General features: G+C 42.2%; 1 protein-coding gene across 1 annotated transcript; it reads right to left on the bottom strand.

The window, feature by feature from the left end:
* Positions 1–7,775: 7,775 nt before the first annotated feature.
* On the bottom strand, positions 7,776–22,970 carry CARD6 (caspase recruitment domain family member 6). The gene is made up of 3 exons (XM_010381782.2): positions 22,234–22,970; positions 20,135–20,692; positions 7,776–10,955 (listed from the first exon to the last, which is right to left on the bottom strand). The coding sequence occupies exons 1-3, from the start codon at positions 22,514–22,516 to the stop codon at positions 8,680–8,682; spliced, it is 3,117 nt and encodes a 1,038-aa protein (XP_010380084.2). The 5' UTR covers positions 22,517–22,970; the 3' UTR covers positions 7,776–8,679.
* Between the last annotated feature and the right edge of the window lie 1,051 nt (positions 22,971–24,021).

Here is a 24,021-nt window from a genome sequence, read left to right as displayed (position 1 = left end):
ACACACACTCAAATGTTAAAACCACTGCTTTAGATTTTTTTTTTTTTTTTGAGACGAAATCTGGCTCTATCACCCAGGCTGGAGTACAGCGGCCCGATCTCAGCCACGGTGCAACCTCCACCTCCTGGGTTCAAGCAATTCTCCTGCCTCAGCCTCCCAAGTAGCTGAGATTACAGGCGCATGCCACCACAGCTGGCTGATTTTTGTGTTTTTAGTAGAGATGAGATTTCACCATGTTGCCCAAGCTGGTCTCGAACTCCTGACCTCAGGTAATCTGCCTGCCTTGGCCTCCCAAAGTGCTGGGATTACAGGCATGAGTCACTGAGCGGGGCCAGGAAGGTATGAAGAATACTGACACCTTGGATTAGAAAAGACAAGGGAGGGGCCAGGCACAGTGGCTTGCACCTGTAATCCCAGTACTTTGGGAGGCCGAGGCGGGTGGATCACAAGATCAGGAGATCAAGAGCATCCTGGTGAACACAGTGAAACCCCATCTCTACTAAAAGTACAAAAAAAATTAGCCAGGTGTGGTGGCAGGCACCTGTAGTCCCAGCTACTCAGGAGGCTGAGGTAGGAGAATGGCGTGAACCTGGGAGGTGGAGCTTGCAGTGAGCCAAAATCATGCCACTGCACTCCAGAGCCTGGGCGACAGAGCTAGACTCCGTCTCAAAAAAAAAAAAAAAAGAAAGAAAGAAAGAAAGAAAGAAAGAAAAAGAAAATGCAATCTAGGCCAGGCTCAGTCTAAGAGGGCAGATCACCTGAGGTCAGGAGTTCGAGACCAGCCAGGCCAACATGCTGAAACCCTGTCTCTACTAAAAATACAAAAATCAGCTGGGTATGGTGGCACGTGCCTGTAATATCCCAGCTACTCCGAAGGCTGAGGCAGGAGAATATCTTGAACCTAGGAGGCAGAGGTTGCAGTGAGCTGAGATGGCCCACTGCACTCCAGCCTGGGTGTCAGAGCAAGGCTCCATCTCAAAAAAAAAAAAAAACAAAACAAAATGAAAGAAGGAAAAGACAAGGCCAGGAGCAGTGGCTCACACCTGTAATCTCAGCACTTTGGGAGGCTGAGGCGGGTGAATCATGAGGTCAGGAGTTCGAGACCAACTAGCCAACATGGTGAAACCCATCTCTACTAAAAATACAAAAAAATTAGCTGGGTGCAGTGGTGGGTGTCTGTAATCCCAGCTACTCTGGAGGCTGAGGCAGGAGAATCGCTTAAACCCAGGAGGCGGAGGTTGCAGTGAGTCCCAGAGGTTGCAGTGAGCTGAGATCACACCACTGCACTCCAGTCTGGGCGACAGAGCAAGACTTTGTCTCAAAAAAAAAAAAGAAAGAAAGAAAAAAAGAAAAGTCAAGACAGTCTACAGTCTAGTTTATGGAATAACAGAAATCTTTATGGCCTTGCAAGGTTTTTGGTGAATAAAATTTTTTTTAAACATGAAGAAAATAAAGAAATCTTTATGGCCTTGTCAACCTCAATTATAAGCAGAGAGGCTCTCTAATGGAAAATGTTAATCTGGGAATACAGCGTGCAACGGGAATAGGCATGCCTTGGTAAACTATGTATTTGGGGAGGAAAAGGAAGACAAAGGTTTTTAAAGGAAAGAATGAGGAGGATTATGTAATTGTTTTGAGATAATTACCTTTGGCTACAAAGATCAGTAACAAGGGCGACACCAGTCCAAGGTCAGATAGACAGTTGCTGGGCAGATGTCCTTGTAGTAGTATATTTTTGTATAAGATTGAGATGGTCTTTGTGCAAGATTATGTTTTTTGTAGTCTTTTTTGTTATTAGGCATAATATATGAGACTTCTCTCTCTCTCTCTTTTCTTGTAGACACAGGGTTTCGCCATGTTGACCAGGCTGCGTTTGAACTCCTGGCCTCAAGTGATCCACCTGCCTTGGCCTCCCAAAGTGCTGAGATTACAGGCCTGAGCCACCATGCCCGGCTGAGAACTATCCCTTTTTTTTTTTTTTTTTTTTTTTTTGAGACAGAGTCTCGCTGTGTCACCCAGGCTGGAATGTAGTGGTGCGATCTCAGCTCACTACAACCTCCGCCTCCCAGGTTCAAGGGATTCTCCTGCCTCAGCCTGCTGAGTAGCTGGGATTATAGGCACGTGTCACCATGCCCGGCTAATTTTTGTATTTTTAGTAGAGACGGGGTTTCACCATGTTGGCCAGACTGGTGTCAAACTCCAGACCTCAGATGATCCACCCACCTTGGTCTCCCAAAGTGCTGAGAATACAGGCATAAGCCACCACGCCCAGCCGAGAACTCCCTCTTTATGGCTTTCCCTCACTCCCTTTTTCAGGGTTTTCTTAAAGTTAGTGACTCCATTTTGATTCTGATAACCTTCACAGCTTTCATGTGTGCTTTAGGGTAAGGAGCAGCCATATCCAGATCACAATAGCAACGTTCCTTTATCAAACGAGTGTACAATCTAAAAATTTTTTGGCATTGAAACATCATTCAAAATTCGCTCCTCAATTTAGACCATTGCTACCACTCCCCATCACTAAAATAATGTATCATCTATAATAAGTAGTAAATTGTGATCAATGTTTGTTTTGGGGTACTATCTGTTGACTCCACCTGGGCCTCTTTCTTTTCTTTTCTTTTTTTGAGACAAGATCCCACTCTGTTGCCCACGGTAGAGTGTAGTGGCACGATCTGGGCTCCCTGCATCCTCAACCTCCTGGCTCAAGGGATCCACCTACCTCAGCCTCTCAAGTAGTTAAGGAGCACAGGCACATGCCAACACGCCCAGCTAATCTTCTTTACTTTTGGTAGAGATGAGGCCTCACTATGTTGCCCAGGCTAGTCTCAAATTCCTGGGCTCAAGCAGTCCTCCCATCTCGGCCTCCCAAAGTGCTGGGATCACAGGTATAAGCCACTATGACCAACCTGGTGTTTTTGATATTCTACAATACTGTGACTGACTATTTCTCCTCCTCTTATTCCTGGATGCACAGTCATGCCACTAGTAACTGCATTTCCCAACCTCCCTTGCAGCTACATATGGCCATATGACCAAGTCTGAGCCAATGGGAGCTGATTGTAAAACATCTAAAATTTCCAAGTCATCTCTAACTTAAAGTCAGGTTGGTTCCTCTGAATTTTGCCTTTTCTCGTTTTTTGTAAACTGAATCAAAGAAATGAGAAAGACCAGCTTCATTCATACAGAATAGGATGATGCCCAAGGAAATGGAAGAACAACAAACCAGAAGGAATTTAGTTATTGATTAACCCTACTAAGAAAAGTTGCTCCATCAACCTAGACAGGCTGAAGTGTTACATGAGAGAGAAATAAGTTCCCATATTATTTAAGCCATTATACTTTTGCCTTATTTTTACTACAGCATTTTAGCCTTTACTCTAACAAATACTAGCAGCTAATTGGCACTTAAAGGCACTGGTATTTGTTAGAGTAAAGGCTAAGATGCCCTTAGCTAATTAGCACTTAAAGGCACTTATTAAGTCAGACTGAACCACTGGCAATCAGAATGATGTTTATCTTCCCCACCAAATATTTTGTTTCTGTGAATCCTATACAGCAAACACCTTAATCACAAGAAGAGATCATGAAAAATTCAAATACCTAAGGAAATGTAGGAGACCAAGTGAAACAGGCAAAACCTAGGTTTATGAAGTTAATTTGATTCATTAAATGCACAACTTTGTCTCAACGCCCAGTCTTTGTATCACATTGGTATGCATGCCTTTCAAGCATCTCAACAAAGAACACAATTTTTTTAATGTTAAAAAGACAAATTTTATTTACTTTCTTGTACAAAATACAAATGAAGATGTTTGAGACAGAATTTTCAGGCCCGGCAGGGTGGCTCATGCCTGTAATCCCAGGACTTTGGGAGGCCAAGGTGGGAGGATCGCTTAAGCCCATGAGTTCGAGACCAGGATGGGCAATATAGAAAGAAGAAGATAGGATTTTCAGGTGTCGAAAGTGGTAAATCATTGAGTGGACTATGGTATCTGCTTACAAAAACAGTCAAGTACAAACTTGAATGCTCTCAATGTAGTACATAATATATATATAATGTATACACATATAAACAAGTTTTTGTGCTCTGTTGTTGTTTTGAGGTGGAGTCTTGCTCTATCGCCCCGAGCTGCAGTGCAGTGGCACCATCTTGGCTGACTGCAACCTCCGCCTCCTGAGTTCAAGCAATTCTCATGCCTCAGCCTCCCAAGTAGCTGGGATTACAGGCGTGTACCACCATGTCTGGCTAATTTTCGTATTTTTGGTAGAGACGGGGTTTCACCATGTTGGCCAGACTGGCCTTGAACTCCTGACCTCAGGTGATCCACCTGCCTCAGCCTCCCAGAGTGCTGGGATTACAGGTGTGAGCCACCGCACCCGGCTTATAAACAAGTTTTGAGTTTTTCCATGTCTGACTGAATACAATTGGACTTGTGCCTTATGCAACGGTACTCTTAAAATGTTGTTTCACGTGCTGAATTCAGACTTTTTTTTTTTTTTTGAGATGGAGTCTCACCCTATCGCTCAGGCTGGAGTGCAATGGCGTGATCTCAGCTCACTGCAACCTCCGCCTCCCTGGGTTCAAGCAATTCTCCTGCCTCAGCCTCTGAGTAGCTGGGATTACAGGCACCTGCCATCATGTCCAGCTAATTTTTGTATTTTTAGTAGAGACGGGGTTTCACCATGTTGGCCAGGCCGGTCTCCTGACCTTGTGATCTGCCCACCTCGGCCTTCCAAAGTGCTGGGATTATAGGCATGAGCCACCACTCCTGGCCCAGACTTTCTTAATACATCTGAAAAAACCAACATTTCTTGCTATCTATACTGCCTGCTCCTAACACTATGTTTGACTTTGACACATTCAACCCTAGTACAAACTCAAAAATGTAATTGGCTACCTGTAAACATTCCAAAGCCTCGCACATAATAGATACTCAATAAATAAATATAGAGAAGGAAGAAACAAAAAAAAAAAGAAAAGGAAAAAAGAATGGGATGGAAAGAGAGGAATCTGCTGGATGTCTCAAAAAAAGAAAAGGAAAGAAGAATGGGATGGAAAGAGAGGAATCTGCTGGATGTCTCAAAAAAAGAAAAGGAAAGAAGAATGGGATGGAAAGAGAGGAATCTGCTGGATGTCTCCTGCTTGCCCCTGCAAATCCACTGTCCATTCTGCTCTAAATCCTAAAAGGCTGGACTACATGGGCTGCCTGGACGGGCTACCTTACCCTCCGGCTTCTGATTGGGTTTGGCCAAGGGGATGCACCAGCAGCAGGCCGGAGGTAGGGAGGAGATATTTATTTCCTTCAGGTCACTCACTGTAGCCTGCTGTATCCCTCAACCAACTAGACCCAAGACCATTTCCAAACAGCTCTTCTGATTGGGGAAGGTACTTTCTTCTCCTCTCTAGAGTGCTTTTACTGGATCCAGGGTACTGTACTCTCCTTTGCATTTTCTTTTCTTTTATCTTGTTCAGTCCTTTAGAAATACTTCCTTTAGGGCCAGGCACGGTGGTTCACACCGTGTAATCCCAGCACTTTGGGAGGCCAAGGCGGGCAGATTACTTGAGGTCAGGAGTTCAAGACCAGCCCAGTCAACATGGTGAAACCCCGTCTCCACCGAAAAACACAAAAATTAGCTGGGCTTGGTGGTACATGCCTGTAATCCCAGCTACTCGGGAGGCTGAAGCAGGAGAATCACTTGAACCCGGGAGGAGGAGGTTGCAGTGAGCTGAGATTGCACCACTGCACTCCAAGCCTGGGCAATAGAGTGAGACTCCATCAAAAAAAAAAAAAAAAAACCACTCAATATTGATTGTTTAATACATGCACAAAGGAAAAATATCTATTGTGATATGATAATGTTCTCAAGGATTAATTATTCCTTTTCAAAGACCAGCTCTCATTCGTCAATATGACTTTTTCTTTTTTGATGTACTTGAAGGTACTTTTTTTATACATAAAAGACTATTTGGGGGCTACTGTAGTGCTTTAAATTAATACTAATTTTACTAAAGTTACCAATTCACAAACTGAGGCTAAGTTCAATTTATAAACGTTATTATTTTATTCTTAATCTAGTGAATGTTAACACCCATTTTTTTTTTTTTTTTTTTTTTGAGACGGAGTCTCCCTCTGTCGCCCAGGCTGGAGTGCAGTGGCCGGATCTCAGCTCACTGCAAGCTCCGCCTCCCGGGTTTAAGCCATTCTCCTGCCTCAGCCTCCCGAGTAGCTGGGGCTACAGGCGCCCGCCACCTCGCCCGGCTAGTTTTTTGTATTTTTTAGTAGAGACGGGGTTTCACCGTGTTAGCCAGGAGGGTCTCGATCCCCTGACCTCGTGATCTGCCCGTCTCGGCCTCCCAAAGTGCTGGGATTACAGGCTTGAGCCACCATGCCCGGCCAACACCCATTTTTAAAGTGTCCTTTTATCCATACTTAATGTCATTTACAAACCTAGTTAACTAAATGTCACTTAAATATTTTAAATTTAATACACTATTTTTCCTTAATGCCTCTAACAAGCAGAATTTACCCAAATGTTTAGAATAATATGAATCTAATAAAAATATAAATTCTGTGAATCTTAAGTTCTCTTTAACATTTCAATGTTTTTTGTAAACTTTTGTAAACTTATCTTTTAAGAAAATTACAACTCTAAAATTGAAAACTCAATAACATTTTAAATTTTAATCATGAAGTATTAGTATTTTAATACCAGACACTCTAATAAGTTCAATTTTCTTAACTGTTACAAATATTTAAAATATTGTATTAGCCTGTTTTCACCCTGCTATAAAGAACTACCTGAGGCCATGCGTGGTGACTCATGCCTGTAATTCCAACACTTTGGGAGACTGAGGCAAGCAGATCACAAGGTCAGGAGTTCAAGACCAGCCTGGCCAACATGGCGAAACCCTGTCTCTACTAAGAATACAAAAATTAGCTGGGCGTGGTGGCGGGCACCTGTAGTCCCAGTTACTTGGGAGGCTGAGGCAGGAGAATTGCTTAAACCCAGGAGGCGGAGGTTGCAGTGAGCCAAGATCACGCCACTGCACTCCAGCTTGCGTGACAGAGCGAGACTCTGTCTAAAAAAAAGAAAGAACTACCTGAGACTGGGTGATTTATAAAGGAAAGAGGTTATTGACTCACAGTTCTGCATGGCTGGGGAGGCCTCAGGAAACTTACAATCATGATGAAAGGTGAAGAGGAAGCAAGGTAGCTTACATGGCGACAGAAGACAGAGAGAACAAGGGGGTAAGTGGCACACTTTTAAACCATCAGATCTCTGCTGGACATGGTGGCTCATGCCTATGATCCTAGCAGTATGGGAGGCCAAGGCAGGTGAATCACTTGCAGTCAGGAGTCTGAGACCAGCCTGGCCAACATGGTGAAACCACATCTCTACTAAATACAAAAATTAGCTAAGTGTGGTGGCAGGCACCTGTAATCTCAGCTACTTGGGAGGATGAGGCAGGAAAATTGCTTGAACTTGGGAGGCAGAGGTTGCAATGAGCCAAGTTCACATCGCTGCACTCCAGCCTCGGTGACAGAGTGAGATTCCATCTCAAAAAAATAAAAATAAACCATCAGATCTCATGAGAACTCACTCACTATCACAAGAACAGCATGGAGGAAACTTGCCCCATAATCCAATCACCTCCCACCTGGTCCCTGGTCCCTCCCTCAACACGTGGGGATTACAATTCGAGATAAGACTTGGGTGAAGACAGAGCCAAATCGTATCAAATATGAAACAAACATAGATCTTTCCAAAAGTTAATGCCAAATAATTAATTTTATTGGTTGTTAATTCATTATTTCTACCTATAAGGGTCAAATGAGAGAGTTTTACCATTCAAGCAAATTGGGGCTATTAGCAGAAGCTAGTTGATTTAACCACACCAAATAAGCAGGGTTATCTGCTCAGTGGCTGATATTGAACCAGAAACTTTTGACAAAGACACTTCTGTAGCAGCCAACAACTAAGACACTTTTTCAGACACAGAGGCAACTTTTGTCCTATTTTACAGTCACTTTGCAATTAGAGACCCTAACCCCATTCTTCTCCAAGTCTCATAGACCCCCATTCCCTGGGTACAAGCTATACATTATCTAATAATATTCAAGAGTGGATTCAATTATCTACTGCTTGATTCTAGTCTTATTTTCATATTTTTCTTCTTGGTTATGAATACAACTCTCACAGATATCTTAAAGATACCCAATTCGGGCTGGGAGCGCTGACTCGTGCCTGTAATCCCAACACTTTGAGAGGCCTAGGCGGGTGGATCACCTGAGGTCGGGAGTTCAAGACCAGCCTGACCAACATGGAGAAACCCTGCCTCTACCAAAAATACAAAATTAGCTGGGTGTGGTGGTTCATGCCTGTAATCCCAGCTACTCGAGAGGCTGAGGCAGGCGACCCGCTTTAACCTGGGAGGTGGAGGTTGCAGTGAGCCGAGATCGTGCCATTACACTCCAGCCTGGGCAACAAGAGCAAAACTCTGTCTCAAACAAACAAACAAACAAAAAAAGATATCCAATTCGGTCATGTATATCTTTCTTTGTTTTACATGCTAGTGACAGTAGTCTTTCACCTTCATGGCAACTCTTCTGCTTACTATATGATTGGGATGGCCTGGGTAAAGGATATGCCTTATAGATCTCTGGACTTAGCTCTTTAATGCTTCCCTCCCCTCTTTGGCCCTGCTTTTGAGTGGTGTGCCTTAGCTTGTGAAGGATTGGTTGAGGATGACTTAGGTTGAGTGGGTCTGGGCTGAGAAGGCTTAGACTTGGGAGGCTGGGGCTGGCTTGGCTTAGGTTGAGTGGGTTTGCATGGAGAAGGTTTAGTTTGGGAGGGCTGGGACTGACAGGATTTTTTCTGAGAGAGTTTAGGTTGAGAGGGCACAGAATGGAAGGGTTTAGGCTGGGAGTGTTTGACTGTGGATGGGTTGGACTGATCGGATTTGAACTGAGAGCTCTTGGATGTGGGATAGGACCCTATTTGGAAAGCTGGATTTGAAGCCCTAACCTGCATCGTCATCTGGGCTCCTTGCTGAGAAGCAGGTCTTAGTTTTTGTGTGGCTCCTGCTGGTTGAAAGGACTGAGGATGAGGCTTTCCAATATGGGATGTTCTTATCAGTTTTCCAGTTGCTTCAGTTAATTCTGTTCCCCTCGTACAAGCTTGCTGAGGCCATGGCTTCCTTACTGCTCTTGCTGGCTGTGAACCCGGGGAATAGGAGTGACCTACCTGGGAGACTACTGTCCCAGACCTTTCCAGAGTTCCCATCATTTGTGGTCTCTCAGGGAAGGCCTGTACATGCTGACAAATGGGTCTTGGCAGTCTCCCAAATGTTCCATTCAAGTGACATCCCCGAGCAACTCTGGAAAATTTCATGAATCTTTCACCTGAATAAAATACCTGGGGATGGAAAGATCGAATACCAAAACTTTTACCTCGGCCCTGGGCCCTTGCATTCTGAAAGGGCAAAGGACAGAACCACTTAGGTCTCTGCTCTGACCCAAAGGGATGGCCCATAACCCAGGGGGCTTTCAAGGAAACATGGTTAAAGTTACCTCCAATTCTGGTTGGAAAGGGCCAGGAGTTCTCTAGAAGAGGCCTGAATATTGGGGTACCACAGAGATTCTGAAGGTTCTGGCTAAGCTCACATTGAGTCCCAGGCTCTTGTATTGGCATTAGAGCTTGGCTTTTAGATGAGCTTTTTAGCTGATTGCATCTTTGCTGACCCTCACCTTCAGCTGTTCCAGCCATGTCTTCTCTTGAGGAAATTTGAATATTCTGAGTGTTTTCAAAGTCTTCATCTACCTGAATCCCCAGCTCCCTGGCCAGGGCGGCCATGTCCTCCACAGACACATATCTGAGGGAAGAAGAGAACATCAATTCCTGGAGGGCAGCTTGAAGGCCCTCCATGTTCTTCCTTCTGTCCCCAGTATCTCCCCCTTCCCAAAACAGTAGCTGTGCCGGCTTCAAGTTCAGCATCTTCTGAAAAATTTGAGCCTCTTCACTCTCCCTGGCTTGGGGACTGAGAACAAAGTAGCATCTTTCAATGGCAGCTTCTCCTAAAAACATTAGCAAGTCCCATTCCTTCTCACCTAGACAGTCAGTGAAAAAAAACACAGCTGAAGAAACTTCCATCAAAAAACCAAACTGAGTCCAAAAGCTTTCTAGATTTCCACGGAGATTAGCCAGAGCAACAGGCTTTTGGAAAATACTGGGGTTTTCCTTTCTATCATCGCTATCAGGAAAACACCACGTTATCTCAACCAGGCCATCAGAGATTTGCCGGGGAAGCACCAAAAGAGGCAAATCTTGATGAAGAAAGATTTTGTGTGATTTCAACTGGGCAGGGCTGAGAAGTGTGTTGAGGATTCTGGACTTAGAGAAGCTACAGTATCTTAGACGCACAAAAGAGATGACAGGCATCTTCATGAGAGTCAGAAACTTTTCTGTATCCCCTGTAGGCCCTCCTGAAAACTGTGTTGACTGCTTCTTCACAATATCCTTCATGGCCCCCAGCATTAAGATACTTTTGTTGTTTTCTGCATCTGGCAGTAGCAGGGGAAGAGCAAACTGGCACTGATACATGTTTGACATGACTTGGCGTTGCAAAGAGCTATCTGAACACAGCATGGCGGCACAAAGGACATCAAGGGGATTAATAGTTTGTATGTCTCGAATTTCCAAATTCTCCACTCCAGCCAGCAAATCCTCCTTGCTATCTTCATCCAGAACCTTGCGCCTGAGGATTGAATCCCTAGCCGTCACATCTAGTGCCTGAACTTTCATCAGGAAATTCCAGGCTAAGTCTGCTGGACTCTCCGGGGTCCACTTACATCCTCGATCTAAGGAGAATTGTGTAACAAAATCTGGCAGAACCTTTCTGCTTCTATCCATGTTCAAACATAACAGGATGTCTTTAAACACCTTTTTTCTTTCTGCAGGAGAGAAAATAATAGTGAATGCCATGTTCAGAATCTCAATTTCCCCCCATCGACTTCTTTTTTTGAGACAGTCTCACTCTGTCACCTATGCTGGAATCCAGGGGCGTGATCATCATCCTGGGCTCAAGGGGTCCTACCATCTCAGCTTCCCAAGTAACTGAGACTACAGTCACACCCACCACCATGCCTGGCTACTTTTTATTTTTTAAATAGAGATGGGACCTTGCTATATCGCCCAGGCTGATCTTGAACTCCTGGTCTCAAATGAACCTCCCAAAGTGCTGGGATTACAGGCATGAGTCACTGTGCCCAGCATGACTTCAAAATTAAATAAATCATCTGACTTATGTTTTGCTTTGAGACAGAGTTTGAAAGAAAACTGTCACCCAGGCTGGAGTACAATGGAGCCATCTCAGCTCACTGCAACCTCCACCTCCTGGGTTCAAGCTATTCTTGTGTCTCAGCCTCCCGAGTAGCTGGGACTACAAGTGTGTGCCACCATGCCCAGCTAATTTTTGTATTTTTAGTAGAGGTGGGATTTCACCATGTTGGCTAGGCTGGTCTTGAACTCCTAGCCTCAAGTGATCAGCCTGTCTCAGCCTCCCAAAGTGCTGGGATTGTAGACATAAGCCCCTACACCTGGTCTAATCTACATTTTCACTGCAAAAAAAACTGAAACAATATAAATAAAGTAGAAGTCTCCTTTCACCATTCTGGCAAGTCATCTTCGTTTTTAGGGGAGATATCAATATGGTACAGTATGTTTGCTTCCCATCCTTTTTCTATGCAAGTACTTAAGTATGCATGCATATATAGAAATAAATAGTTTTACTTAGTAGATGCTTTTTTTTTTTTTTTTTTTGAGATGGAGTCTGGCTCGGTCGTCCAGGCTAGAGTGCAGTGGCAAGATCTCAGCTCACTGCAACTGCAACATCCACCTCCCAGGTTCAAGTAATTCTCCCAGCCTCAGCCTCCCGAGTAGCTGGGATTACAGACGTGCGCCACCACACCCAGCTAATTTTTGTATTTTTGTAGAGATAGAGTTTCAACATGTTGGCCAGGCTGATCTCCAACTCCTAACCTCAAGTAATCCACCTGCCTCAGCCTCCCAAAATGCTGGGACTACAGGCGTGAGCCACCATACCCAGCCCATGCTATTTTTTTTTTTTTTTTTTTGCATAAATGATATTATACGAAACAAATAATTCTTCATCTTCTTTTCACTTAGTGGTATTACTTGCAAATTATTTCAAGTCAGCATACATACTGATCTACCTAACTCGCTTTAGCTATTTCATGGTACTCCATGGTTTGGATGGATGTAACTATTTAACAATTGCCTATGGATGATCATTTAGGTTTTTTATTTTTTAAAAATGTGCTAACATTTACAGACAGCAATGCAAAAAATCTTGTTAAGGTTAAATTATATACATCTATGAGAAATACTCTAGGTTGATACTGGTTTGTTGTTGTTGTTGTTGTTGTTGTTGTTGTTTGAGACGGAGTCTCGCTGTGTCACCAGGCTGGAGTCCAGTGGCTCGATCTTGGCTCACTGCAACTTCTGCCTCTCGAGTTCAAGTGATTCTCCTGTCTCACCCTCCCAAGTAACTGGGACTATAGGCGCCCGCCATCACGCCCAGCTATTTTTTTTCTTTCTTTTGTATTTTAGTAGAGACAGTTCACCGTGTTGCCCTCCTGAGCTCAGGCAATCCACCCGCCTCAGCCTCCCCAAGTGCTAGGATTACAGGCGGGAGCCACTGTGCCTGGCTTTTTCTTTTTTTTTTTGAGATGAAGTCTTGCTCTGTCACCCAGGCTGGAGTGCAGTGGCATGATCTCAGCTCACTGAAACCTCCACCTCAGCCAGAGTGGCTCATGCCTACAATCCCAACATTTTGGGAGGCTGACGTGGGCAGATTAGTTGAGCCCAGGAGTTGAGACCAGACTGGGCAAAATGGTAAAACCCTGAACCACCTGGGTTCAAGTGATTCTCCTACCTCAGCCTTCCGAGTAGCTGGGACCATATACGGGTGCCACCACACCTGGCTAATTTTTTGTATTTTTAATAGAGATGAGCTTTCACTATGTTAGCTAGGATGGTCTCGATCTCCTGACTTCTTGATTCGCCTGCCTCGGCCTCAGTTTACAGGAACTGAAGATTTTATTTCCTTCAAAGTTTTTCTCAGAGTTTACATGCTATACCTAATTTTTCCTGATCTCCCATTTTCCAAACTATGTTCCACCTTTTTTTTTTTTTTTTTTTTTGGAGACAGAGTCTTGTACTGTTACCTAGGCTGCAGTGCAGTGGTGCAATCTCACTTCACTGCAGTCTCCACTTCCTGGGCTCAGGTGATCCTCCTGCCTCAACCTTCAGAGTAGCTGGGACCACAAGTGCACACCATCAACCCCACCTAACTTTTCATTTCTTCATTTTGTAGAGACAGGGTTTCACCATTTTGCCCAGGCTGGTTTCAACTCCTGGGCTCAACTAATCTGCCCGCCTCAGCCTCCCAAAATGTTGGGATTGTAGGCATGAGCCACTCTGGCTGGCCTACCTACTTCTTATAAATACAGAGATAGTGCATAACAGAGAGAGAAGATCAGATTGGATTTCCTACTCCTGACAGATGGCCAGCTAGTGTAAAAATGTAAAATTACCCTTAAAAATAGCCTTGAAGAAACAACAGAAGAGAAAAGCATGGATTTTAGGAATTAATAAAAGTAACTATAAGAAGCCTTTGAGTAGTCTCAAAGTTGCTTGAACTGGTATATGTATTGGGGCAAAAAGGTGAGGGGGAGGTTGAATCTAGCATGAAGAGTTCACAGAGGAAGCAGTGAGAGAGTAGGTTGCAGGACAGCTTTTAAGTTCTGCTTTTTCCTGTCTCATAGTTTCCCTTAAGAAAACAATTATCTACTTCTTCAGCCAGAAATTGGTACCCATGGCTGGGTGCAGTGGCTCACACCTATAATCCCAGCACTTTGGGAGGCTGAGGTGGGCAGAACACTTGGGGTCAGGAGTTCAAGACCAGCCTGGCCAACATAGTGACACCCGTCTCTATTAAAAATACAAAAATTAGCCAGGTGTGGTGGCAGGTGCCTGTAGTCCCAGCTACTCGGGAGGGTGAGGCAGGAGAATCACTTGAACCCAGGAGATGGAGGTTGCAGGGTTGCAGTGAGCCGAGATTGTGCCCCTACACTCCAGTCTGTCATCTCAAAAAAAAGAAAGACATCAGTACCCACAGTATCCAAGCCAGGTGTGTCCACAAGGTAATAACAGTGTCACTATGGAGCAGATCAAAGCAACAGAGTAGATGTACACATAAAACAGAGATGTATCTAATTAAGCACAGAGCTAGGTGAAAAAAGTATCAGGAAACTAATTTCAGTTTTATAAATTAAAAATTCATAAAAATAACTCAGCTAAGGCAAAAAGAAATAAACAGAGATTTCAGCTGCCACCCATGGAAAAGGAGTCTAAATTTTGAATTTAAGTGCAGTCAGGTTAATTGGAGACACAAACAGACCAAAATAATATTCAGACTCTTGGGAGAAATATAACAATCTAGAGTATGACCTATTATATACAATGGATAAAACATAATCCAAAGCTAACAGACATAGGAAGAAGTAGGAAATGTAACTCATACTCAATGGACACTGACTCCAAAATGACCCAGATGTTAGATTTAGCATATAAGAATTTTATAGTCAGGCATGGTGGCTCATGCCTGTAATTCCAAAACCATGGGAGGCTGAGGCAGGAGGACCACTTCAGCCCAGAAATTCAAAACCATCCTGGGCAACATCGTGAAAACCCTCTCTCTACGAAAAATACAAAATTAACCAGGCATGATTTTCTGTGCCTGTAGCCCTAGCTACTTGAGAGGCCGAGATGGGAGGATGGCTTAATCCTCAGCCTGGGAGGTTGAGGCTGCAGTGAGCCAAGATTGCACCACTGCAATGTAGCCTGAGCAACAGAGCAAGACTCTGTCCCCCCCGCCCCGCCAAAAAAAAATTAAAATTAAGCCCACAATGAATGATTAAATAGGAATTCTCAGGAAAAAAATAGAAACTACTTTTAAACAGGAAATTCTGGAATTAAAAATCACAACATATGAATTTGTTTAAAATCACTACTTGGGCTAACAACAAACTGGAGATGATAGAAGAAAGTAAATATCTAACCTGAAGAATAGAGAGAAAAAATATTAAAGAAAAATGAGCAGAGTCTCTGGAACCTGTAGAACAACACTTTTAAAACTCTAAAATTCATGTACTTGAAGTCTCAGAAAGAGAGAAGAGAAGAAGTGAGAAAGAAAAAAATCTTGGTAAATAACAGCTGAAAAGTTTCCAAATTTGATTAAAAGTTTTTTATAGATTCAGGAAACTCTGCAAACACTAAGAGAAAAAAAAAATCACACCTAGACACATCAGAGTTAACTGCTCAAAAGAAAATTAAGAAAAAATCTTGAAAACAACCAGAGATAAATGACATAGCACTTACAGAGGCTCAATGATAAAATGACTGAAGATTTGGCATCAGAAACAATGGAAGCTAAAAGACAGAGAAGGCTGGGCCAGTGGCTCACGCCTGTAATCCCAGCACTTTGGGAGACCGAGGCGGGTGGATCACGAGGTCAGGAGATCGAGACCATCCTGGCTAACATGGTGAAACCCCGTCTCTACTAAAAAGTACAAAGAAGTAGCTGGGCATGGTGGCAGGCGCCTGTACTCCCAGCTACTCGGGAGGCTGAGGCAGGAGAATGGCGTGAACCCGGGAGGCGGAGCTTGCAGTGAGCCGAGATGGCGCCACCGCACTCCAGCCTGGGTGATGGAACAAAACTCCGTCTCAAAAAAAAATTAAAAAGACAGAGAAATGGCATCCATAACATGTTAAAGGCAAACGTTGTAGAATACTATATCCAGCAAAAGCAACCTTCTGGAATGAAGGCAAAACAAAAACACCTTTCAATAAACAAAAACTAAGAGAATTTACCACCAGCCGACTTGTACTAAGAGAAATAATAAATAAATTTTTCAGGCTAAAGGAAAATAATATAAAATGAAAACCTGGATCTTCAGGAAAAAAGAAAGGCCACAGGGAAAGGGAAACATATTGGTTCCACCCAATGGTTGAACCCAACTACAAGCTGGAGGGGGAAGAGAGTCAATTGATACTGTCTATACAAGTTGACCTTCTATAGTGCAGAGCACACAAGGCAATAGTTTAAGCCTTTCTGAGACTTTGATACTGTGATATTTTTTACATAAAATTTTGCATGACAAAAAACATGAAGACCTCCCTTTGAGTTAGAACTTTTTTTTTCAGTTCTCAGCTGCACAGACAAATATTACTTGAGAAAGAAACAAAGAGGCCGGGCGCGGTGGCTCAAGCCTGTAATCCCAGCACTTTGGGAGGCCGAGACGGGCGGATCACGAGGTCAGTAGATCGAGACCATCCTGGCTAACACAGTGAAACCCCATCTCTACTAAAAACACAAAAACTAGCCGGGCGAGGTGGCGGGATCCTGTAGTCCCAGCTACTCGGGAGGCTGAGGCGGGAGAATGGCGCAAACCCGGGAGGCGGGGTTTGCAGTGAGCTGAGATCCGGCCACTGCACTCCAGCCCGGGCGAGAGCGAGACTCCGCCTCAAAAAAAAAAAAAAAAAAAAAAAAAAAAAGAAACAAAGAATAGCCACATGCCTCTAGTCAACTAGAGTGGATGGGCAGCCATTAGAATTACATTATAGATCATAACTACATTATTAGTAAGACTTCTCTCGATCTGTTTTGCTAAAGATGTTTGATTGATTGTAATAATATCCCCAATTAATGGCTTTCTGGTATCCATAGTCTTTGCTATATTACTTTGCAAGAAGTAGAACTTGTTTTCCCCCAACCTTAAACCTGATTTGGCTTTGAGACTTGCTTTGGTCAACAGAATGTGGCAGAAGTAATGGTGTTATGGGTTGAATTTTGTCCCCCTCAAAAAGATATGAAGTCCCCCAGTACTGCAGAATGTGGCTTAATTTTATAAATAGCATCTATATCTTTAGAGAAGTAATTAAGTTAAAATAAGGTCTTGGGGGTAGGGGTGCCTAAATCAATATAATTGGTGTCTTAATAAAAAAGAAAAATTTAGACACAGAGACATGCACAGAGGATAGATGATGTGAAGAGACACAGGAAGAAAATGGTCATCTGTAAGTCAAGGAACGCACGAAGCTACCAGGAGCTAGGCAAGAAGCCTGAGACAAATCCTTTCCTAGCACCTCCGGAGGGAGCATGACCCTGCTAATACCTTGACATCAGGCTTCTGGCCTTCTGAACTGTGAGACAATAAATTTTTGTTGTTCTAAAGCCAATCATTTGTGGTACTTTGTTACAGCAGCCCTAGGAAACTAATACAGATGGCATAGATGGCATGATGATCGTTCTAAAGCTAAGACTCAAAAGGCCTTCACTACTTCTCTGTCTCCCTCCCTCCACCTTGCTCTCTCTCCCCTTCTCTCTCCTTTACCCTCTTCATAAGAATATATTTGGCCATGCGCAGTGGCTCCTGCCCATAATTCCAGCACTTTGGGAGACCGAGATGGGCGGATCACCTGAGATCAAGGGTTCAAGACCAGCCTGGCCAACATGGTGAAACCCCGTCTCTACTAAAAATACAAAAATTAGCCAGGCGTGGTAGTGGGCACCTGTAATGCCCGCTACTCAGGAGGCTGAGGCAGGAGAATTGCTTGAACCTGGTAGGCAGAGGTTGCAGTGAGCCAAGATCATGCCACTGCACTCCAGCCTGGGCAACAGAATGAGCCTCCATCTCAAAAATAAATAAATAAATAAATAAATACATAAATACACACACACACACACACACACACACACACACACACAGCATCTATTCTGAGAACAAGCCCAGAGTAGCCTGCTAGAAGAGGAGAGACCAGCCTTTAACTACCTCATCACACATGCATGAGTGAACCCAGGGAACACTAGAGAACTGCCCAGCCAACCACAGACATGTGAACAATAATAAACTCTCAGTGTTTGAAGTGACTAAATTTTGAGATGATTTGTTATGTAGCATTATTGAGGCCAAGAGTTCAAGACCAGCCTGGGCAGCCTGGTGAAATCCAGTCAGTACCTGATACAGAAAAGAAATTTTCATGAAAATAAAACAATATGTAAGAGACACACTGCAATATTAGAATGTTACCTATGGAAGAAGGTAAATGGGAAATGGAGAAAAAAACAGAATAGATAAACGGGATTTTTGCGGAATAATGATGACACTATGCAATGAATTAATTAATTAATTCAAACCTATGCACCAACTAAAATAAATAAATAAATAAAAATTAAGAATGGGGCCCCAAAATAATCATGTATTAAGAAGTTATTTGGGGGCGGGGCAAGAGGCATGGGTTGAATTATGTCCCTCACAAAATTCATATGTTGAAATCCTAACCCCCAGCACCTCAGAATGTGATGTTATTTGGAAATAGGGCCACTGCAGATGTGATTAGTTTTAATAATGTTATTAGGGTGGGCCCTAATCCAGTATGACTCGTGTCTTCTATTTTGTCCAAAGGGATGCACACTCAGGGACAAGGCTATTTGAAGGTAAAGACATAGCAGAGGGAAGCTTGCACAAGCCAAAGAGTGTCAACGATTTCCAGCAAACCACCAGGAAACTTAGGATCCTTCAGATCACATCCTTCAGAAGGAACCAACCCTTGTCCACGTGCGGCAGCTCATGCCTGTAATCCTAGCACTTTGGGAGGCCGAGGTGGGTGGATTACTTGAGGTTAGGAGTTTGAGACCAACCTGGCCAACATGGTGAAATCCCGTCTCTACTAAAACTACAAATATTAGCCAGGTGTGGTGGCACGCACCTGTAATCCCAGCTACTTGGGGAGCTGAGGCAGGTGAATCGCTTGAACCCGGGAGGCAGAGGGTACAGTGAGCAAGGTCGCAGCATTGCACTCTAGCCTGGGCGACAGAGTCTCGCTCTGTCTCAAAAAAAAAAAAAAAAAGAACGAACCAACCCTGTCAGTACTTTGATTTCAGATTTCTAGCCTCCACAAGAAATTTGTGTTTATTGTTTAAGCACCAATTTTGTGGTATTTTGTTACAGCATCCCTCACAAACTAATATAAGGTGTGATGAGGAAGAAATGACTCTCTTCCTACCCATAAGTGGATGATGAGTCCCCAAGATTTGAAATGAATGTGAGATGGTAGTTACATTTTCATCCTCTACTCAGAACTTAGTGATGTTTATTTTCCCAGGCAATATCACTCCAATGAAACACTTCTCATTTTGAATTTTCATTAAGAAATATTCAGATTTGGCCAGGTGCAGTGCCTCACACCTGTAATCCCGGCATTTTGGGTGGCCAAGCCGGGCAGATCACTTGAGTCCAGGAGATCGAGACCAACTTGAGCAACATGGCAAAATCTCATCTTTACAAAATACAAAATTAGCCAGGCATCGTGGCAGGTACCTGTAATGCTAGCTACTCAGGAGGCTGAGGTGGGAGGATCACCTGAGCCTGGGAGTTAGAGGCTGTGGTGAGTTGTGATCGTGCCACTGCACTCCAGCCTGAGTGAGACCGTGTCTCAAAGACATTCTTTTTTAAATAAGGAAATATTCAGATTCAAGATACAAATATAATTCTCATCAAGATGGCATTATGTGGACTGGATCAAGCCAAGTAACAATATTTTGGGATCTTAGCCATTTACTGACTGTTTTGACTTAAATAGTCAAACACATAATCCCCACATCTCTCTGGTCACAAAGGCACTAAAATAACCAAAGTGGTTTAACCTGAGGAATAGGTTAGCCTGAAATTAATGATTAGCAACTCCTTGTACGTATTATGGGAAATTAATGATTGGCAACTCCTTATACGAACTACAGAAATTTACAAACTGACAATCAATATTTACTTTTGCGTATGCTGTCCATCATTTCCTACGTCCTGGGAGCTCCTTTAAGTCAACACCTACCTCAAGGAGATTCCAGGTCAGAGAGGAACAAGGAATTCCTTGGTAGTTGATTTTCTGCTGACATCTGTGCCTTTGTCATCCTCCTATCCCCATTATGTCATGGCAAGCTTATTAACTTAATAAGTTGTTGCCTGACTAACTATGCAAGGTATTTCCATACCTTCTATACTTTTCTCCTGTTCCTCCTCCAATGAAAGGGTGGTTTCTGATTCCTCATAACTTGGTTCTTCACCAGAGAACTCTGTGGTTTCTGAATTCTCAAAGTCCTCTTCACCATCATATCCAACGTGCTCTGGGTCATCATAAACCTCCTCTTCCACAATGGCTTCTGCATCTTCAGGGGAGTCAACAGATCCTAGATATTCCTCTTTTCCTAAGTATAAAGAATCATCTAGTTCCTCATATCTCTGGCCATCCTTTATATATGCAATAGTTGCTGGAACTTCATATCCAACTTTCTCAACTGAATATGATAATGTGACTTCTGGCGTGTCATATTCCTTCTCATTCTTCCTGGCAGACAAAGCTGTTTCCCTATAACTAGTTTTCTTGTCCCTGAAAAACTCAGAGGTTTCCAAATCCAAGTGTTCCTTCTCACTGAAGAACACTGTGATCTCAGGGGTCTCAGGCTGTTTTATTCCAGGAGAAAAAGCATCTTCTGAATTCTTGCTTGCCTCCATAGATTGAGGAGGTACTATATTCTCATGTTTTAAAACTTCTGCAAAGAAAAGAAAAAGAATTGTTTTTCCCAATTAAGAAAAAGAAACTGTATAATAGCTGGAGTTCCTGAGGCCTCAAAGCATCATCCCTCTTCTTCTTTTTTTTTTTTTTTTTTTTTTTTTTTTTTTGAGACAGAGTTTCGCTCTTGTTGCCCAGGCTGGAGTGCAATGGCACGATCTCGGCTCACTGCAATGTCTACCTCCTGGGTTTAGGTGATTCTCCTGCCTCAGTCTCCCAAGTAGCTGGGATTACAGGCATGCACCATCATGCCCAGCTAATTTTTGTATTTTTAGTAGAGACGGGGTTTCACTTTGTTGATCAGGCTGGTCTCAAACTCCTGACCTCAGGTGATCCACCTGTCCCGGCCTCCCAAAGTGCTGGGATTGCCCAGCCACCTCTTATTTCACTGGAGGACAGAATAAACACCTCCTATATAATAAACACCTCCTATATAACTATAAATAAACACCTATAAATAAACACCTCCTATATAACTTGCATGTCAACGTATCAACTTTCAGAACTTTCTTTTTTCCACTAAAAAATAAAAAAATCAGATCACACCACTGTCTTGATTAAAGTTTGAGTCCTTCCCAGCAACCTTCCAGGGTAAGTGAGGAAAACAAAAAATTTGAATCGTATAAACAGTGTTTACTTGTGGACTTACTGTGACTCACAACAGACTCACGTATCCTGGGGCCATTGCTAATGAAATCTGATCACAAATACTTTCTAATCAGTAAACAAATGGCTCTAATTTGGAATAGTGTGCTTTAGAAATAATTTAAAAAAATTCTAAACATATAAATCTTGTCCTAAATTAGGTATCATTAACATTCACCTTTTTAACTGAGCCTCTACCTCTAACATCCCTTAAAATAATTTTGAATTTTTTTTTAGATTCCTAGAAAAGGAGCTACACCTATCCTAGTAGTAATTTACAGAATTGCTAAGCAACTGGAAGAATTGCTTTTTCGTGGACTACTAGTTATCTTTGAACCATTTAAGAATTAGCACTGGAATTGCCCCGGGAAACAGCTGCTGCTGGCATTCTTACCACCAAAAAAATGAAACTACTGATCTGCCATCTATGTGTTAAAAATTATTTTCCTTGTATTTTCAAAATGGCTATACTAAGTGAAAGATACAGCTTGTGGTCTTAGCACTGTAAATATCCACGAATTCACCTACTTGAAAAACAAACCCTGGACTGTGTTATTATTAACAGTATTTTCCTTCCAACTGTGAGAGTTCAGCATGTTACGGTCAGTATAATGAGCAGTTTACGTTAGCATTAAAACAACTGCAAGTTTTGAGTACAGTCTGAAAAACAACTTATCAATTCCGTAAACCAATAAGATGTTAAATTTCAGAAAGTTTTTAAATTCCAGTTTTTCCTTATTTCATATTTCAATGAAAATTATCTCTGGAAAAAGACTAACAAAAATAAAAGGGACAATTTTCTTTCTTTTTTTTCTTTCTTTTTCAGAAAGTCTGCCCCCTCCCTCTCACCCCAGAAAGTATACAAAGTCAACTTACCATGCCTTAAGCCGCAAATGGCAGCGGACTGTGGAAAAGTACTAAATAAACACTTGAGAAAATGCTGACAGGTCGTCTCTCCCTTTTTCTGTACCAAAATTAACAGCTTCCGACTCTTCTTCAGGAGATCTGTAACATTCTCCAGAGTCTCATACTCTTCCTCAGAAATCAGCCTCCGAGAAGTTAACGTGTCTAAGATAGAATCAGGATCATGTTGGAGGATTTCAAGCAACTTTTTTCGTTCTCTTTCTATGATCTCTGAGGGAGTACTCTCAGTAGCCATTGTTCCTGTTTCCTCTAAACCAGGAAATGGATTATGAAATCATCCTAATGAATAAGTAAAAGTTGAAAACAGAATGACAAAGAACAATTTTATTTGGCTAAGCTTTAACATGTCAATGATGCCTAGTGTTGGAGAGTGCAGATACAAGCACAGTGGGGCAACCCAGCTCAGAGCACTCTCTGATCCGGGGTCCTTGTGGATTATTTATCTGCTCTTTTGAAGGCTTGATAAATTCTCACCATGACTCAGACCCAGGGTCACCTCCTCCAAGAAGTCGCTCTTGAACTTCAGGTTGGACTAGGTATTCCCTGCTCAGAGAACTATACTATGATGCCAAGATTGTAAATTATTAATTAATATTTGGTGGGCAATCTGGCAATATACAGCAATAAATAAATAAAGTTGAAGACAGATAAAAATAAAACTTCATATCCTTCAACACAGTAATTCCAGTTCTAGGAAGTTATCTTAAGGAAATAATGAAGCAAATACCCAAAGATGTATGTACAAGAATCTGCATTATAACATTGTTTACAATAGCAGAAAATGGAAAATAACCAAAATTGAGGTTTAGGGAATAAATATTGACATGTCGACAGTGAAACACCAAATAACTATTAAAAAGGATAAAGTACATCTCTACATATTGACAAGTAATGATATCCATGATATATTGCTATGGAAACAGCAAGTTATAGATCTCATTTGTGTTTTAAAAAAGTTAATGTGTATACAGTATATGTATACAATATGTGTATACAGGTATACATTATATTTTAAAGAAGACAGTCAAGAGATATCCCAAACTTTAACACTGGTTATCTCTGAGAATATGATTACAGGGAAATTTATACTTCCACCTTAAACATTACTATTTTATATTTTATATTTTTGATTTTTTATTACATTTATTTTAAGAAAATTACCTGGTTGGTCTTTATTTACTCCTTCATAGTTCACAAGAACCTGAAAGTGATCTGCTCTGCATAACTAGCAACAGGATACTAGATGAATAAACTGATATTTCTTATAACATAATATTACATGGCATTCAAAAAGAATGAACTTCAGTGACCCACAATATAGAGAAATCATAACAATAGTAAGGAAAAACTGTAAATCCCAAAGGATTATATATAATATGACACCTTTTTTAAAAGTTCAAATAAACACACACTTACATTTAAGATTACACATGAAGTCATTAAAATTTTACAAAACAAAAATCAAACAATGATGAATATGAAATTCAGAATGATGGTTATCTCACATAAGGGAAGCTTGGGGATGTGATGGGATTGAGGAGGAGATCATGGATATCCTACAATGTAGGAGTTGGGCTTATCAGGGCTACTCTATTATTAAAGGTAAATAGCTAATGTGTAAATAAAAGCAGAACATGCATGAACCAATGCTATTAGGAACCAAGTATAATGAGTAATCCAATTCTGGTATCTCCAAGGTTAAAAAAGTATTTTAAAATCCTGGCTGGACGAGGTGGCTCA

This window comes from Rhinopithecus roxellana, chromosome 3, assembly GCF_007565055.1.
Source record: "Rhinopithecus roxellana isolate Shanxi Qingling chromosome 3, ASM756505v1, whole genome shotgun sequence".
NCBI classification, from domain to species: domain Eukaryota; kingdom Metazoa; phylum Chordata; class Mammalia; order Primates; family Cercopithecidae; genus Rhinopithecus; species Rhinopithecus roxellana.
Note: the sequence above shows the minus strand (reverse complement) of the source record. Positions and strands in the feature narration are given on the sequence as shown.

Bases quoted from the DNA above. Each gene is read 5' to 3' on its own strand.
- CARD6 (XM_010381782.2), bottom strand. From the start codon at position 22,516: ATGGCTACTGAGAGTACTCCCTCAGAGATCATAGAAAGAGAACGAAAA. The intron at 20,693-22,233 runs GTAAGTTGACTT...TTTTCTTTGCAG, and splicing joins CATTTGCGGCTTAAGGCATG to AAGTTTTAAAACATGAGAAT. The intron at 10,956-20,134 runs GTATGGAAATAC...TCTCTCCTGCAG, and splicing joins ACAGGAGAAAAGTATAGAAG to AAAGAAAAAAGGTGTTTAAA.